The 18096-nt window shown below is 43.1% G+C and overlaps 2 protein-coding genes and 1 non-coding gene across 4 annotated transcripts in view; 2 read left to right on the top strand and 1 right to left on the bottom strand.

Moving 5' to 3' along the window:
* The window catches only part of PRDM10 (PR/SET domain 10), a 104851-nt gene that overhangs the window by 72949 nt on the left and 13806 nt on the right, over positions 1-18096 (bottom strand). The gene's annotated exons all lie outside the window — the stretch shown is intronic.
* Positions 4266-5795, top strand: LOC123841626 (SIN3-HDAC complex-associated factor-like). Its single transcript, XM_045871184.3, has 2 exons — positions 4266-4518; positions 4730-5795. Exons 1-2 carry the CDS (start codon positions 4301-4303, stop codon positions 5175-5177), a joined length of 666 nt encoding a protein of 221 aa, XP_045727140.1. The 5' UTR covers positions 4266-4300; the 3' UTR covers positions 5178-5795.
* Positions 16916-17020, top strand: LOC123858059 (U6 spliceosomal RNA). The gene has a single exon (XR_006794026.1). It is a non-coding gene; the product is annotated as a U6 spliceosomal RNA (small nuclear RNA).

Genomic DNA, 18096 nt, shown 5'->3' with positions numbered 1-18096 from the left:
ACCAACTGTGCCACCCAGGCACTCCTAAATAAGTCACTTTATATCCTCTAGCATCAGTGTCCCCATTGTAAAATAAGAATGTAGAGTGGTGGGTGCCTGGGTGGCTCAGTCAGTTAAGCTTCTGTCTCTTGGTTTCGGCTCAGGTCGTGATCTTAGGGTTGTGAGATCGAACCCCTCATCCAGCTCTTATGGAGCCTGCTTGGGATTCTCTCCCTCCTTTCTCTCCCTCCCCACTCTGTCCCTCTCTGTGCTCTCACTCTCTCTCTCTCAAATAAATAAATCTTAAAAAAAAAAAAAAAAAGAGGGTAAAGTGGTTTCTAAAGTTTAGTCCTGCCTTCAGCTTAGAGGGAAAGCAGGAGAGAGCAGAAAAAAATCTGCAGAATCTCAGTTAAACATCCTGGCTCCCAGACTGGCTCAACTGCTCACTAGTATATAACTTTGGCCAAATCACTTATTCTCTGAGTCCCCAATATCATCATGTGGAAAATGGAGACAATAATTACCTCCTAGAGTTACTGTGAAGGTTACATGATATATGGAAAAATTCTAGGCACAAGATCTAGCACAAAGTAGTGGTCAAATATGTCAACTTTTATATTTTACAGATGAGCTATCAGAGCGTCAGAATTTTCAAAACATTTCATATTTTTTAAAACCTAGCAATTGGGGCGCCTGGGTGGCTCAGTTGGTTAAGCGACTGCCTTCGGCTCTGGTCATGATCCCGGAGTCCTGGGATCGAGTCCCACATTGGGCTCCCGGCTCGGCGGAGAGCCTGCTTCTCCCTCTGACCCTATCCCCTCTCATGCTGTTTCTCTCTCTCTCTCAAGTAAATAAATAAATAAAATCTTTAAAAATAAAATAAAATAAAATAAAACCTAGCTATTGATCAAATATAAATTCCCTGTACACAAACTTTCTTTATATTAAGGCTTATCAGATTGGCTTCCTTTTTAATTTATTTTTAACTGCACAACTCATAGATTCCTGCTGATCTTGATTTACATAAGATGGAAGGAAGAGTCCAGGAACTACCTTAATGCTGTCTAACAGGCTGGTGCTGACAGGCTCTCTAGGGATAGACGTCCTTCTACTCCTCACTGTTTTGCCTTTTCTAAGACCTGAAAGAACTGGTGAGCGACAAACTACACCTTGTCTAGAAAATGGTCACCCATCTTCCCTGCTTTTACCCCTTGTGCAAAATGTTACAGACTTCATTTCTAGGAAAAGAAGGGCATGATTGCATATCTATCTTCTCTTTAAGGGCTTTATTCAATAAATATTTTTTTTAAAGATTTTATTTATCTATTTGAGAGAGAGAGAATGAGAGAGAGCACATGAGAGGGGGGAGGGTCAGAGGGAGAAGCAGACTCCCCGCCGAGCAGGGAGCCGGATGCGGGACTCCAGGATCATGACCTGAGCCGAAGGCAGCCGTCCGACCAACTGAGCCACCCAGGCGCCCTCAACAAATATTTATTAAGTACTTAGTATATGCCAGGTACTGTTCCAGGTCCTTAAAAAACATCAGTGTATCAAAAACAAACAAACAAAAAGATCCTTGCTTCCTTGAAGCTTCTAGTCTATTTTTTTCTTGAATAATGTAATATAGTTGTAAGTATAAGCTTTAGAATCAGACAAATCTGGGTTCTACTCTCTCAAACCTACCATGTGCTTAGTAGCTATGATGTTAGTAAGCCACACAGACCCCCAGTTTCCTTGTCTGAAAATCCAAATTATCTGCCCAGCATGGATGTTGTTGGAATTAACAATCTGTATTTTGTCAAGCCTATAATGCATTTTTTCCCCCCACATTTTAACATTTCTGAACTAAGGATCTATTTTACAACTGTGGTGTCCTGTGGTCGCTATCTTCAAGGTGTCACAGGACGTGGATGCCACTACCTGCTGGTGTGTGACCTTGCTCACAGCCATTTCGTAGTTCTGGCCTCGCTTCACTGAGTCGTGTGTTGTCAACACTGGACACCCTGAGTCTAACTGCCATTTTTTTTTTAAGATTTTATTTATTTATTTGACAGAGACAGAGATAGCGAGAGCAAGAACACAAGCAGCGGGAGTGGGAGAGGGAGAGCAGGCTTCCCGCGGAGAAGGGAGCCCGATGCGAGACTCGATCCCAGGACCCTGGGACCATGACCTGAACCGAAGGCAGATGCTTAATGACTGAGCCACCCAGGTGCCCTCTAACTGCCATTTTAAATGTCTTCAAAGAGAGCACGCTATAATTTGGCATTAAAACTGAAAGGCATGGGAACAGCAGTTGAGCATAAATCTGATTAGGGAAGCAAATATCCATCACTGGGAAAATAACCTTAACAACCAAAGGCCTATAGGACCTGGATATGGAAGACAGTGATAGGGATGAAGCTGAAATATATACTGTCATTACTGAGATGCGTGGAAAGACTAGCCTGCCACAGGTCGAGTGAAAAAACACCAGGATCTAAACTCCCAGGGGCGCCTGGGTGGCTCAGTCATTAAGCATCTGCCTTCAGCTCAGGTCATGATCCCAGGGTCCTGGGATCGAGCCCCGCATCGGGCTCCCTGCTCCGCAGGAAGCCTGCTCCTCCCTCTCCCACTCCCCCTGCTTGTGTTCCCTCTCTCACTGTATCTCTCTCTGTCAAATAAATAAAATATTTTAAAAAAGAAAAGAAAAGAAAAAGAAAAACCTCCCAGAATAGGTACTAGCGCTTGGAGGAGATTCCTAGAGACAGCAGTATGACCTCTTTTAAGAGACACTGCATCACCAACACTTTTTTTTTTTTTTTAAGATTTCAATTATTTATTTGAGACAGAGAGAGAGAGCACAAGCAGTGGGGAGGGGTAAAGGCAGAGGGAAAGGCAGACTCCCTGCTGAGCGAGGAGCCCAACGTGGGGCTTGATGCCAAGACCCTGAGATCATGACCTAGGCCAAAGACCAACTGAGCCACTCAGGTGCCCCAAGAAACACTGCATTACCAACACTCCTGATGGCACAGAGATATGACAATGACTCTGAGTCAAAAGTGATTCTGAAGAGTCAGACTCTGAAAGTGATAAAATTGCGGGAATACCTTAATTGATTTCTTTCACTTACATTTTCCCTTTTATGTGTGCATAGAGTGATGTGATAAAAATCTATGTCTAAATAAATCTAAAAGAGCTCTTTCAATAAGTATATAATAAAAATTCTAAGTGGCAAAAGCACTTGTATCAGAGTTTAACTGGCAAGGCCTTTTCTTTTGTAACAATACATAAAGCAATTATGTATCTTACCGCTGACATCTCAGAGTCAATAAAACATGGTAACACTTGGGATCACCTTAGCATAATGATGAACATTCAAGAAATGGAAGCAATTTTTTTCAGGCTTTGCGAACATCAGATACATAAAAAGGTGAGTAAAAACCCTGCTCCTGCAGCACTCAAGTCTGATTGGGGAGATGGACAGCCCACTTCCCAGGTCACTCCAGGTGACACTCGCATGAGAAGAGTGACAGAGCTGGAGAGGAAGGGGAAGGAAGAAGGAAAGATAAATGCCGGCTCTCCCAGCCAGTTCACTAATCAGGTTGGCTCTACATAGGACAAGGAAGTACCCTAGTGCCCCCAGCCTCCCAAATGCCTGCCCTCCTCCTACTTCCTACAGTTCCCATCCCGCCACCTGTCCCTGCGCCATAACCCTCATCATCCACCAGCCTGGTTCCTGGCCTACAGCACTGAATGAAGCCACGCCTCTGAAACCACCAAGGATTTGAAAAGCTCTCACTTCATCACCTGCACGTAGAGGTGGAAGACAAGGCCCAGATCTGCCTTAAACGGCAGATGCGTACCCGAGATAACAGGCTTAGCTATAAATACAGTTTCGCTTTAAAATGCTGTTATAGGGCGCAGGTGAGGGAGGAGGCGGCGAGGGACGCGGGTCACCTCCTGCCGCCCTCGCCCGGGCGAGCAGCTTTCCGCAGGAACTTTCCGACCCAAGTTGTTCTATTTACCAACAAACCCACCGGGGAGCGTTTCTATTTGCTGCCGTGGGGCCTCTCTCGGCCGTCACCGCGTGCCGGGGTGGGGGGCGCGTTTGGGGGGCCGGAGGGCCGCGGGAGGACTGGGGAGGCGTCTCGCTGCTTTCTGGGAAGCCGGTGCGTGCGGCGAGCACCCCCAACGCCCCGCAGTCGAGCCGTGGCCCGCACGTTAAGGGGAACCAGCCCCGACGACACCCGAAAAAACCACCATGGGGACGTTTCGGGGCTCCCCGTTGTCCTACAAAGGGAAGTGAGGACGGCAGCTGAATTACTATTGCCCAGAAGAAAAGATGTTTGGTTTTCACAAGCCAAAGATGTACCGAAGTACAGAGGGCTGCTGTATTTGCAGAGCGAAGTCCTCCAGTTCTCGATTCACTGACAGTAAACGCTATGAAAAGGACTTCCAGAGCTGTTTTGGGTTGCATGAGACCCGTTCTGGAATCATCTGTAACGCCTGTGTCCTGCTTGTGAAAAGATGGAAGAAATTGCCAGCAGGATCAAAAAAAAAAAACTGGAGGGTGCCTGGGTGGCTCAGTTGGTTAAGCGACTGCCTTCGGCTCAGGTCATGATCCTGGAGTCCCGGGATCGAGTCCCGCATCGGGCTCCCTGCTCGGCAGGGGGTCTGCTTCTCCCTCTGCCCCTCCTCCCTCTCATGCTCTCTGTCTCTCATTCTCTCTGTCTCAAATAAATAAATAAAATCTTAAAAAAAAAAAAAAAAGCTGGAATCATGTGGTAGATGCAAGGGCAGGACCCAGTCTGAAGACTACATTGAAACCAAAGAGAGTGAAAACTCTCTCTGGAAACAGGATAAAAAGCAACCAGATCAGTAAACTACAGAAGGAATTTAAACGTCACAATTCTGATGCTCAGAGTACCACCTCAAGTGCCTCCCCAGCTCAATCTCCTTGTTACAGTAACCAGTCCGATGATGGTTCAGATACAGAGATGGCCTCTGGCTCTAACAGAACGCCGGTTTTTTCCTTTTTAGATCTCACATACTGGAAAAGACAGAAAATATGTTGCGGGATTATCTATAAAGGCTGTTTTGGGGAAGTCCTCATTGACACGCATCTCTTCAAGCCTTGCTGCCACAGTAAGAAAACAGCTGCTGAGAAGCCGGAGGAGCAGGGCCCAGAGCCTCTGCCCATCTCCACTCAGGAGTGGTGACTGAGGTTTAGGGAGAAGGGGAAGAGAAACGATTTAAATTTTGCAAAGAAAACAAAGCAACAAAACCCTTTTATTTTTAACTCTGATACCTGCTATTCTGCCAAAAGACAATTTCTAGAATAGTTTTGAATGGGTGGTTATTTCTCCTCCAGTTCCACAAACTCTGAAGCCAGTGTCTAGCTTACTAAAAGAAAAAAAGAAGTGTACATAATATTTAAGATGCTGAGTATTTCATAGGAAAGCTGAATGCTGCTGTAAAGTGCTCTTTAAGTCTTTTTTTTTTTTTTTTAATCCCCTTCTAATGAATGAAACTAGGGGAATTTCAGGGGACAGAGATGGGATTTGTTGTATGATAAACGTATGTAGTTTTAGTCTTTCTATATTGAGAAGCAGTGGTTGGGGCATTTTTTAAAGATGGCTGGCTATACTTGTTTTCCTTCATGATAATAAATTTGTCATAACTCAGTAACATGGACTTGCCCCTAGAGGTAGTTGTTAATAATTTTGCAATAATAAGGTCTTGCCAAGGTTCTGATGATTCAAACCTGTACTACTGAATATGAAGCAGGACAGACTAAGCTGTCTGGTGCAAATACCTTGAAGGAGTAATTTCTAAATACACAGAGAGGTAACTTGACTGACTGTACATGTCACATCCTGTGTCACCTCCCTCCATATTGATATTTGATAAAGATTCTAATCTATATTGAAACTTCTAAAGCAGAATCAAAGCTCCTCTGGGGAAATGTCAGATTTTAGGATGAGCAATCCTAAATGAATAGTACCAAAGCATTACCACATGGTAGAGATCACATTCTATTAAGAAGGTTAAATTATCGGGCGCCTGGGTGGCTCAGTCGTTAAGCGTCTGCCTTCGGCTCAGGTTATGATCCCAGGGTCCTGGGATCAAGTCCCACATCGGGTTCCCTCCTCGGCGGGAAGCCTGCTCTCCCTCTCCCACTCCCGCTGCTTGTGTTCCTGCTCTCGCTATCTCTGTCTCTGTCAAATAAATAAAATCTTTTAAAAAATAAAAAAAATTTAAAAAGGTTAAATTATCTGAAAAAATGTGCAAGTCTTCAGGATGGCATACACAAATAAACAAAGGTTAATGTTTCTTGGGGCACATTTCTTAGAGGGCTTGCCTAGTGTGTAAATAACTGACTTTTGTTTGTGTTACATGACTGGTGACTTCATTGAAAATCTGCACAATTCAGTTTTAGCTCTGGATTACTTCAGTTGACCTTTGTGAAGGTTTTATCTGTGTAGAGTGGTTGTTTGACTTGTTTTAATTTATTAGGTTTTGGGTTTCTTTTCACTCTATTAAAGTAAAATTCTACTAAAAGAAGAGAGGTGTGTGTTAATGCTGAGTGGGTTGGTTTAGGTTTGGCTTCTTATGGTCAGGCTTTGTGAACCTTGAGATATTAGATGATAATCTGAACACAGAGCTCTTCAGTTCTAAAATCTTCATTTGAAAGCCTTTTACTTGAACCTAAACCAAAGTACTCTCATTGCCTCTTTTCTAAACATTCAGGAAGAACATATCACCAGTTCAGACTTTTCATAATAAGGGAGGATCATTTGCCTACCTTACAGTAACATGACTCAGTGCTTATTTTTAAAACTGGATTTTTAAAATTGGATAGTATAAATAACAAGGAGTGAGCCACTTTCTATGGGCACCCTATAGTTTTATAGTTCTTAATCTAAACTTAAAATTTTATATTTTTTATGGCACAAACTACAAGCCACCATATGCACAGACTATGCAGTGAGTTGGGATGGCTCTCCCACAGCCTTTGAGGTGTATTCCAAGAGTCCCAGCCATTACCATCTTCCTCCCGTTATTTTGAAATGGTTTTTTGGGGTTTGTTTTTTTTTTGTACATTTTGGCTACAGTATTGGTGGTAGAATATACTATAATATGGATCATCTCTACTTCTGTATTTATTTATTTATTACTAGACCTCAACCACAGTCTTCTTTTTCCCCTTCCACCTCTTTGCCTGTAGAATGTACTGTATGTAGTCATGCACTTTGTATTAATATATTAGAAATCTACAAATCTGTTTTGTACTTTTTATACTGTTGGATACTTATAATCAAAACTTTTACTTAGGGTATTGAATAAATTTAGTCTTACTAGAAAATAAAAAAAATAAAAATAAAAATAAATAAAATGCTGTTATAGGGGCACCTGGGTGGCTCAGCTGGTTAAGTGTCTGCCTTTGGCTCAGGTCATGATCCCAGGAACCCCATGTCTGGCTCCCCACTCAGCGAGAGAGTCTGCTTCTCCATTTCCCTCTGCCCCTCACCCCACTCGTGCTCTCTCTCTCAAATAAATAAAATCTTAGAAACAAAAAAAGATTATAGGGAATCCAATTCTATGACATGGAATAACAGAATTTCTGAACAAGAGAAATTCCAGGCCCATGGTTCTCAAATATGTGTGGAAGACAGCCCCGGAAATCAACGTTCTTTGCTGAGTACCATTAAATATTAATATATTTGTTAATATCACAGAATAACGATAGCTGATATTTGTAAAGTACTTACTACCTGCTAGGCATGTTCTAAGTACTTCAACATGCACTGATTCATTTCATCCTCACAACAACCTATGAAGTAGGGACATTATTACCTCCACTATACAGGTGAGGGCTGAGAAAGAGAGAGGTTAGATGACTTGTCCGGGGAACTGAGCTAGTAAGAGCTGGTAAGTAAGGAGCACAGCTGCAATCCGAGCCTGAGCAATCTGGCTGCTGAATCCACTTATCCGGCCACCATTCCACACTGCTTCTCGTCCTGTAAACTAAGAACGCTTCCCCTGTGTTACGATTCCAGCACAAACAACTCCATTATATGAGCTATATATAAATCACATCCAACCTCACTTTATAATTTTTTCAAAAACTATCAAACTAAGCAGGACTAGATATTCCCAAGTTTTCCAACTTTTTCTTTTCTTTTTTTTTTTTTTGGCCACTGTTCCGTCGCCGCCTCCTAGCGCTGGCTAAAATGATTGGCAGCAATAGCAACAAAGGGTTAATAAAATTTCAGGTGGTAAAAACTCAAAAGTAAGAAAATTCTTTTTGTTTTTTAAAGATTTTATTTATTTATTTGACAGAGAGAGACACAGCGAGAGAGGGAACACAGGTAGGGGGAGTGGGAGAGGGAGAAGTAGGCTTCCCGTGGAGCAGGGAGCCCAATGCAGGGCTCCATCCCAGGACCCTGGGATCATGACCTGAGCTGAAGACAGACGCTTAACGACTGAGCCACCCAGGTGCCTCCCAAAAGTAAGAAAATTCTATCCTTTATTTTTATTTAAATGAAAGGACACCTTGGTGCAGTTGTAGAACACTATTTTTGGGGGGGGGAAGGACAGTTTGAGAACCACTCATCTGGAGCAACTTCTATTTTATATAGGACAAACTCACAAACCAGAGAGATAAAGCAAATCACTTCAAGTCACACAGCAAATAAAGACAGCACAAAAGTCAGAGCCTGAGACTTTTCAGTGCTCTCACCCCTCCACCACACTGGGCTGACAGTGGAAAGGATTTAGATGATGCTTTAAGCAGAGATTTCTTACATTGCCTAAACCTGTTTGTCTTAGCTCTCCTTTTTGTCTTTAAGCTTATTGTCCTTGACTTCCCAGCTAAACCATCCCAGTAAAGATGAGTACAAGACAGAAAGCAATTTAGGCATGGATTACACTCCAAACACTAAGAATTTAAATTGGTGGATAATGCTTTGTGTATTTCCTTTAAAGTTATGTTACACACTATATTTTGATTCCCTGGATAATAAAAAAGTTTATTTACTAATAATTTAATCGAAATAAAATAAATTTAGCTGAAATAAAAACTTAAGGAACCATCTGTTACAATGTCAGAGGTCAGTGATTAAACAAAGCTAGAAAACAAAACTAAATGTATTAAGGAAAATCGGTTACCTTTTTATATAATAACTTCATCAAACTGCTTTCAGTTCTATATAAACTATATAATTCAATTCTACATATCATTTCAGTTCTGAATCTATAATTAAGATTAAATGATTTGGGGGCACCTGGGTGACTCGGTTGGTTGAGCGTCTGCCTTCGGCTCGGGTCATGATCCTGGAGCCCTGGGATCTAGCCCCACTTCGGGCTCCCTGCCCAGCGGGGAGCCTGCTTCTCCCTCTGCCCCTTACCCCGCTTGTGCTCTCTCACTCTCTCTCAAATAAATAAATAAATAAAATTAAATTTAAAAAGATTAAAAAAAGATGATTTCTTTTTAATCATGGTACTTGTAAAAATACAGATTTATTTTTGTTTGTTTGTTTTTTGTTTTTTAAAGATTTTATTTATTTATTTGAGACAGAGAGAATGAGAGACAGAGAGCATGAGAGGGAGGAGGGTCAGAGAGAGAAGCAGACTCCCTGCCGAGCAGGGAGCCCGTTGCGGGACTCGATCCCGGGACTCCAGGATCATGACCTGAGCCGAAGGCAGTCGCTTAACCAATTGAGCCACCCAGGCGCCCCTAAAAATACAGATTTAAAGAGTATAAGATAAAAGGTAAATAAAGACTCCTGTGAATATACAAGACAATGAAAAGGGACTTTGGCTGCCTCCATTTTGACTTTAAACTTCCTAGTTGGGTTCTTCTTTCCAGCAGGTCTCTCGGAGCAGGCAGAAGACCCTGCGGGCAAAACTACCCCCTCAAGCAATAAGGACTGCCCTGAGCCAGCAAGACCCCACGGGACTGACCCCAAGGCAATGAATGGCCTGACCTTCACTGCCCACCCGTACTTACCCACCCACCTTTGCCCCACATTTTCCTTATACAAACCTGAACTATTTTCAGCACTTTGGAGACAGTCTTTGAGATGCTAGTCTTCCGTCTTCCCTGTGCTGACCTCACTGAAATAAATTCCTTTCTTGTTTCCACACCACTTGCTTCTCTGCCTTTGGATTTTGTCAGCGGCCTGCAGTGCTGTTTGGGACCCCCACAGCCAGGTGCTCTTACACCCCTCTGCACAGGCTACCATGAGACTTCGGGATAAACATTTAGAGCTTGGTGGGACAAGCATTTTTTATGTTTAACTTGACCTTGAACTACAACACACCTCTGCCCTTGAGCTAGGGAGCTGCATTCAGAGCAGGGAAGTAGATCAGGGCCCATAAACTGGAGCCATACCTGTGGGTCCCAATCCTGGTTCCGCCCTTCACTAACGGTTGACCTTGTACAAATTACCTAATCTCTCTGTGGCTCAATGTCATCCGGTGTAACATGGAAACAGAAATAGGATCTACTTCATAGAGGTATAAAGAGAATTAAGTGAGTTAGTATTTGCAAAATGCCTAGAACACTAGAATATGGTAAACACTTTAAAAGTTAAATAAAAGAAATAATAATTCAGGTGAATTTTGAGCCATAAATTAAAAAGGGTACAGCAAGAAGAAATTAACTAGGGGAAAGAGAAAAGGGAATAAGAAAGGCCAGAAAAAAAGAAAAGAGGAAAGCAACGAGGAAACAGAAGATCAGAGTATTCCAGAAGAGAACAATAAGACTGGGAGGAAAGGAGGCAGGAGGACAAAGTGGAGGTGAAGAGAAATCTAAGAAAGAAATAACTAAACAACAAAGTAGGCAGGGGAGTGGGGCAGAGAAGGGAGAGAAAAAAGTCAAGGAGAAAAAAAGAATCTGATTGTTCTGAGGTAACAGGATAAGAATTAGAAGTGAAAGGAGAACATGAGATTATTCCCCTGATAAAGATTTCCTGAGGTAGTTACAATCGGGGTTGGGGAAAGAGACACCTGGTAAGCTCCCACCACTCTCAGACTACTAAGGACAGTGACCTTTTGGGAACAAATGGGATCCTGATAAGGTGCCCGGAACACTGCTAAAAAATGCCATACACACCATCAACAGATGAAAAGATAAACACAATCTGGTCAACACAGAGAATGAAATATTACTCAGCTTTAAAAAGGAAGGATAAAAAAAAAGAAATAAAAATTTTAAAAAAATAATAAATTTTAAAAACAAACAAAAAGGAAGGAAATTCTGACAGATGCTATAAGGTGGATGAACCTTAACAACATGATGCTAAGTGAAATAAGCCAGGCACAACAGGACACATATTGTAGGCCTCCGCTTATGAGGTCCCTAGAGTAATCCTACGCATAGACACAGAAAGCAGAACAGAGGTTCCCAGGGCCTGGGCAAGTTATTGTTTAATGGGTAAAGAATCTGTTTGGAATGATGAAAAAGTTCTGAAAGTCAATAATGGTGACGGTTGCACAACACTGGGAATGTACTTATTGTCACTGAATGGTACGCTTAAAAATGGTTAAACGGGGGGCGCCTGGGTGGCTCAGTCGTTAAGCGTCTGCCTTCGGCTCAGGTCATGATCCCAGGGTCCTGGGATCGAGTCCCGCGTCGGGCTCCCTGCTCAGCCGGGAGCCTGCTTCTCCCTCTCCCACTCCCCCTGCTTGTGTTCCCTCTCTCGCTATGTCTCTCTCTGTCAAATAAATAAATAAAATCTTAAAAAAAAAAAAATGGTTAAACGGTAGCTTCTGTTTTATGTATATTTTACCACAAAAACAAATAAAAATAAAAATATGCCATAGATGACTGCAGTAGAAATGCAGTCTCCGCCAGGGTGGACATGGGACTTGGCTGGTGCCCTTTTCCATCCAGACCATGAAGAAACCCCATGGTCACTCAGCGCCCCTACTCCTCCCATTCAGCAATGAACCCTGCCCTCCACGGGCCGGCCTCTGCCCAGCCTGATTGAACCTGCACTCCTGCGGTCACCACTGCAATCCCTCCCAGCTCAGGTCACAGGGGCTGACCTCCGACTCACCCCTTTCCGGAATTCCTGACGGCCAATCCGCCATTCTTTTCTCGAAGCAGGGCGGCTACCACATACAGCACCTCCAAAGTGCCTGGCACACCACAGGTGAACAATAAATAGCAGCGATTGCTCTTTTCTCTTTGCAAGATTTTATTATTTATTTATTTGAGATTTGATAGAGAGCGAGCCCGGGAGCAGGGGAAGAGGCAGAGGGAGAGGGAGAAGCAGACTCCCCGCTGGGAGGGAGCCCAATGAGACCTGGGGCTCAGGGCTTGATCCCCGTGATGAGGGAGCAAAAGGCATGCAGAGGACAAAGCACAGGCTGACACCCCGCAACCTCTCCGCCCTTCCCCCCACTCCTGGGTGGGATATGTGACATTCCTCCAGGAAACTTCTATCTATCTTAATGTTAGTGCTTTGCTAGAGGGAAAAACAACCTTAGCTTGATAATAGCCAGGCTTCCAGTATCCTGAGGGCCTTCTTAGCATATGAAAGTCCCTTTGGACCCCTCCTTTTGTCCTTCCCGCCCCAATCCCATAGTATATAATCAGCCATTCCTCACAACCCCAGTGCAGCTCCTCTTTCTGCCCCTGGATTCTGTCCCCATGCTTTAATAAAATCACCTTTTTTTTTTTTTTTTTTAAGATTTTATTTATTTATTTGAGAGAGAACACATGAGAGGGGGGAGGGTCAGAGGGAGAAGCAGACTCCCTGCCGAGCAGGGAGCCCGATGCGGGACTCAATCCAGGGACTCCAGGATTATGACCTGAGCCGAAGGCATCGCTTAACCAACTGAGCCACCTAGGCGCCCTAAAATCACCTTTCTGCACCAAAAACATCTTAAGAATTTTTTCTAGGCCGTCAGCTCCTGACCTCACCACCATTCCAAAACTACATCCCCAGGACCCTGAGCCTAAGGCAGACGCTTAACTGAGCCACCCAGGCGTCCCTTATTGTCAATGTCCAGTCAAACCTCAGTCTCATTCTTCCCACTTCTTTGGTACAAATACCTCCCCAACATGAGGGGCCTCCAAAACTCCTTTTGGCGGGGGGAGCGGGGTGGCCAAGCGAGAGGGTACAAAGGAAGACCCTTGTCCAGTTCACTTTCCTGTAGGCCCAGTCAGAACAGGCCACTCTGTGGATCTATTTCAACTGCTCCTTTTTTCCCCTACCTCCTAGTTTCCTAGCTCACAAACGTCCAGGCTCTGGTTCTGGATTTATTTCTTGGATCGCTGACTCTTGACCTTATTCATCTTGGGTTTTACACCATACACCGTACTTTTTAATGCAGGGCTTGCAAAACACCCTATCCCACCAGCCACAGGAGCATCTACCGTTAACCACAGCCCTCTGGCTCTGGCACTGTGCCCCTGGGGCGTGGCCGAGGGATGACGATGTGCACAGGGCCAGTCACGGGGATAGGATATGTGGATAGCTAACACGTGTCGAGTGCCTTCCCCGTGCTAGTCACTGGTCTAAGCAAGTAACACCAATTTGTTCATTAATTTAAGGTCAGAACAACCCAATGAAGTTGTTTAAAACCTGTATCTTTGGGGCACCTGGGTGGCTCAGTCGGTTAAGCTCTGACTCTCAATTTCAGCTCAGGTCATGATCTCAGAGTTGTGAGATCTTGCCCCGTGTTAGGCTCTGCACCCAACGTGGAGCCTGCTTGAGATTCTCCCTCTCCCTCTGCCCCTGCCCCCACTCACAAGCGCGCTCTCTCTCTCAACATAAATAAACACAATCTTTAAAACCTGTATCCTCACAATTCAGAAAACAATAGTACAGAATCATAAAGGACTGCTCTGAACAGCTGCTGACCCCTGCATGACTAAGTGGTAATACTAAATTGGAAAGCTACAAAATTAGGCCAAGTGAAATGAAAATAAAGGGCTTCTATTACTCTCACTCATTTGGAATGGCAAGGAGAAATTTTACATTTAACTGATTTCTGGACAAAACAGTTTTAGAACTCAGAAGAAAGGACAAAAAGCTACTGGTCTCAGCTCTTAAAGATGAACAGGAAGTGGTAGCGGAAGTAGCAATGGACGAATAACAAAATTCTAGAAATTTCAGCGCAAATTCCCCATTCTTGCTGAAAAGAGGAAGCCTAAATAATCTGTCACATGAGTTTCTCAATTTTAAAAATTCACAACAAATTGCTAACACTGAGAAAAACTGGAAATGAGACATTTAAATAACAATACTATAACACCTTGTCTGGCAAGGTGTTCCAAATGCCCTGACAGGTACTGTTGATTTGCTCTTCATCTCAACCCAGATGAGCTCCATTTCACAGAGCAGTAAATGATGGAGAGAGAGCTCACGTAACCCGCCCAGTTGTGGGTCTGCCCAGCCTGAACTCCCTCCATTTACCAACCCAGGGCCCCATCCTATTGCACCCCTCTGCCCCCAGGCTAAGGAGCTACTGGAAACCAGCGAGTGAGGGTGGAGTCATAGGATGAAAATATATTTTTAATTCCACACGGAAGTAAAATAAACACAATTTTAATTAGGGAAAATATGCCTAAGGAACTAAAGGTTTCTGAGAGCCCGATGAACAATGAAATGTTCAAGATTACAGAAAAATTCCCCCAGATAAAAAATTATTTGTTTTATTGGTTGATTGATTGATTTTAAGTAGGATTCATGCCCAACATGGGGCTTGAACTCACGACTCTGAGATCAAGAGTCGCATGCCCTACTGACTGAGCCGGCCAGGCAACTCTCCAGATAAAATTTTATGCCATTGGAAAAAAACTTCAGAAAAAACTTTAGAAACTGGGTAAGTGAGCAGACGATGGTAGAAAAATTTCAGAATAAGCAGCACTTTTAATATTAGGGGACTAATGTGTTACAGACTAAAAACTATTGCAGAATACATCCTAAAGAAATTCTCCTAATTCATTGCTGGCCATCATCAAAGACAATATTGTGTAACCAGAAGAGCACTGAACTAAGGTTAAAAAAAAAGAAATAGAAAAGAGGATGACAAAAACAAGCAAGGAATGGCTCAAGCAGATCTGAATTGGTCCCCTTGGCCTTCTTTTCTCACTCCATTTATATGTCCCTTTGCCCTTCTACTCCCCATACAGAAATCTTCCCACCAGGCACCAAGTTCTCCTCCTTCCTCAAAGAAAAGAAAAATCTAGGCTAAGAGTCTTGTTGGGGGTCTCAGCCAGCCAATTCTACATTAAAATCCTTGAGAGTTCAAAAGGAACCACCACTCAGTGTGAGTTCTAAAGAATGATAAACCTTGATGTTTGCCTTTTCCTTTTTACAAAGAAAGCTGGTTGGCTGGTAAAATCTGAAGGCAATTTCAAAGAGAATCTGTCAGGAGTCCTCTATTCTCCTCTCACAAGATTTTAGGTGCAAACCTCAAAGCAGCAGAGTGTATCACAGGCCTATGGAAAAGAGCACAAATCATGAGCATCTGACTCGAGGGATGGTCACAGAGCAATGTGGTGGATCAAAGCATGGAACACCACCAGTGCCTGAAAGCCTCATAGCGTCCTCTCCCACAGGGAACCACCATCTTCCTCCACGATCCACCTATCCTCTGGCAGGCTGCAGATGGGTAGGGCACTCAGTCCCATGGAGCTGACTACGGGCTGGTCTGCAGATTGCGTCTGCTCCTAGGTCTGACCTTCCAGAATTTGCAACAGAGACTCTGAGGTGTTTCCTAGGGAGCTTCCTCTTTGGTGGGCCCTGAATTCCAGTTTTTGTCTCCCCAACAATGTGAGACTACCAAAATCCCTACTCTTCTATTCAGTTACTTTTCGCTCGTTACCCTCTTGACCAGCAGTTTAGCAGCAAATGCCTCAAGAGGAAAACCAGGGCTAATCCCAGGCTCACCTGTGTCTTCTTTGTCTCTGGGATGTTGGCCCTCCTGTTCTGACTGCCTTTGTAGTCCTTCAACTCGGATCTCTATCTCTTCAGTCCCAAGAGATTGCCTAAAGTTCTGCAGGCTTCTCTGCCTCTCAGACCTCTCAATTTTTGTTTAGGCCCTGGTAAGGAAAGCAGGTCTGACATGATGAGGTGCGAGGTGCTCTGCTAAGTCAAAGACGCTAATCACAAAGGACCGCTTATCAAATGATTTCACTTATATGAAATCTGCAGAATAGCACAAGAATAGAGACAGGAAGCAGAATAGAGATGGGAAATTAAGACAAGAGGTGTGGAGTTTCTTCTGAGGGTTATGAAAATATTCTAGAACTGACTGTGGTGACTGTTGCAGAACTATAAAATACACTAAAGCTCTTTAAATAAGTGATTTGTATGGTATATGAATGATACCTCAATAAAGCCATTTTTTAAAAAAGAAAAAAATGGACATTTAAGTCAATGCAGAACATCTAGGAAGCAGTTTGGCAATAAACATCAAGAACTTTTACATGTGTGTATATGTATAATATTTATACATTCATATATTTATTTTTAACTTATTTATATTTATATACGTATATGTGTATATATATATATAAAAATATATATATATTTTATAGCTTGAGAAAGTTCCAGACTCAAGAGGCATTGAGGAATGCTCAGGGCCTAGTAACTGAGAGAGAAAAGTCTCAAACAGGATGAGCCTGTAAAAGACTTCAAGTTAAAGAATTAAAGTTCCCAAAGTTCATGAACTGGTTTTATCAGAATCACCTAGGAAGCTAGGCAAAAAGACAAATTCCAGAGCCTTACCCATGAGAATTTTTTTTTTTTTTTTTTAAGTAAGCTCTACACTCAATGTGGGGCTTGAACTCATGGCCCCGAGATCAAGGGTCAAATGCTCTACAGACTGAGCCAGCCAGGAACCACCACCACCACCCCCCCCCCCGAGAATTGATTCAATCAATTGCAAGGCAGAGGGGAAGAGCAGGCATTTTGTTTTTAAGTGTCCCCAGGCAGTGCTCTCCTCCGCAGCACAGGTATTAAAATTGGAACGATACAGAGAAGATGGGCATGCCCCGCACAAGGATGACAGGCAACTTCATGAAGCATTCCTTATTTTTCTTTTTCTTTTTTTTTAAGATTTTTATTTATTTGAGACAGAGAGAATGTGAGAGAGAGAGAGCACATGAGAGGGGGGAGGGTCAGAGGGAGAAGCAGACTCCCTGCCGAGCAGAGAGCCCGATGCGGGACTCGATCCAGGGACTCCAGGATCATGACCTGAGCCAAAGGCAGTTGCTTAACCAACTGAGCCACCCAGGCGCCCAGCATTCCTTATTTTTAAAAAAATAACAAATAAGTATCCCCATGATTCTGATGTCAGCCAGATCTGGCTAACTCTTGGACAACAAGGGAAGAAAAATCTTTTATCATGGCAATAACACTTTTTGGAAAATCATTCTAGAAGTAATATGAGACTGATTATAATGAGACCAACACCTGCCTTTAATAAGCAAGGATAAGTGCTCTGAAGTCCTACTGGGACTTAGTGATATTAATAGACATTTATACACAAACATTCAGTATTCAAAATCATCACCTTAAAAAAAAAAGACTTTATTACTAAACAAAAACTTAGGAATAATCCTGACACCTTTGCTCAAAATACACAACTTACCAACCTCCCTAATATGTTTGTGGTATTTATGTCAGAATTCTGAAAAGGCTGAGGTGATTGTTAATTTAGGTGGTCTTCCTTGCCAACCACATCACTCTCATGAGTATTTGATTCTCCAGCTTCCCTCTCCACACGCTAACAAGCAAATCTGTTCCATCCACTTATGAGGAATATTTGAAATAAAGTTTGTATGTAAATATGGATTTATGAGGAACATTTGAAGACTGAAAGATTGCTACAAATGACTCATCAAGTAACACTGAGCGCCCCTGTGTTTCAACTCTGGATAATGGATTTACATAGCTGTAAGCACATTATCCTAGCTCCCTTTTTGAACGGTGGCCTTGTTTCACAAGACAACTAGCAGGGGCATAAATACGAGCTGTGGCCCCTGGCACACCTGGACACAGAAAGCTATTTGGCCCAAATATCTCAAGCTCTTTTGTTGAATTAGCAATTGCAGTAACTAACTAGGAGACTGGCAGGTGGGTGTTCTGGAGCCCTTAAAAGCCCTTCTTACAG

This window comes from Mirounga angustirostris, unplaced genomic scaffold (genome assembly GCF_029215605.1).
Source record: "Mirounga angustirostris isolate CCGP_5_RB_7025 unplaced genomic scaffold, mMirAng1.0.hap1 SCAF_13, whole genome shotgun sequence".
NCBI classification, from domain to species: Eukaryota; Metazoa; Chordata; class Mammalia; order Carnivora; family Phocidae; genus Mirounga; species Mirounga angustirostris.
Note: the sequence above shows the minus strand (reverse complement) of the source record. Positions and strands in the feature narration are given on the sequence as shown.

Coding starts and splice junctions, on each gene's coding strand:
- LOC123841626 (XM_045871184.3), top strand. CDS start 4,301: ATGTTTGGTTTTCACAAGCCAAAGATGTACCGAAGTACAGAGGGCTGC. Junction 4,519..4,729: donor CCAGCAGGATCAAAAAAAAA/AAACTGGAGGGT, acceptor AAAAAAAAAAAG/CTGGAATCATGTGGTAGATG.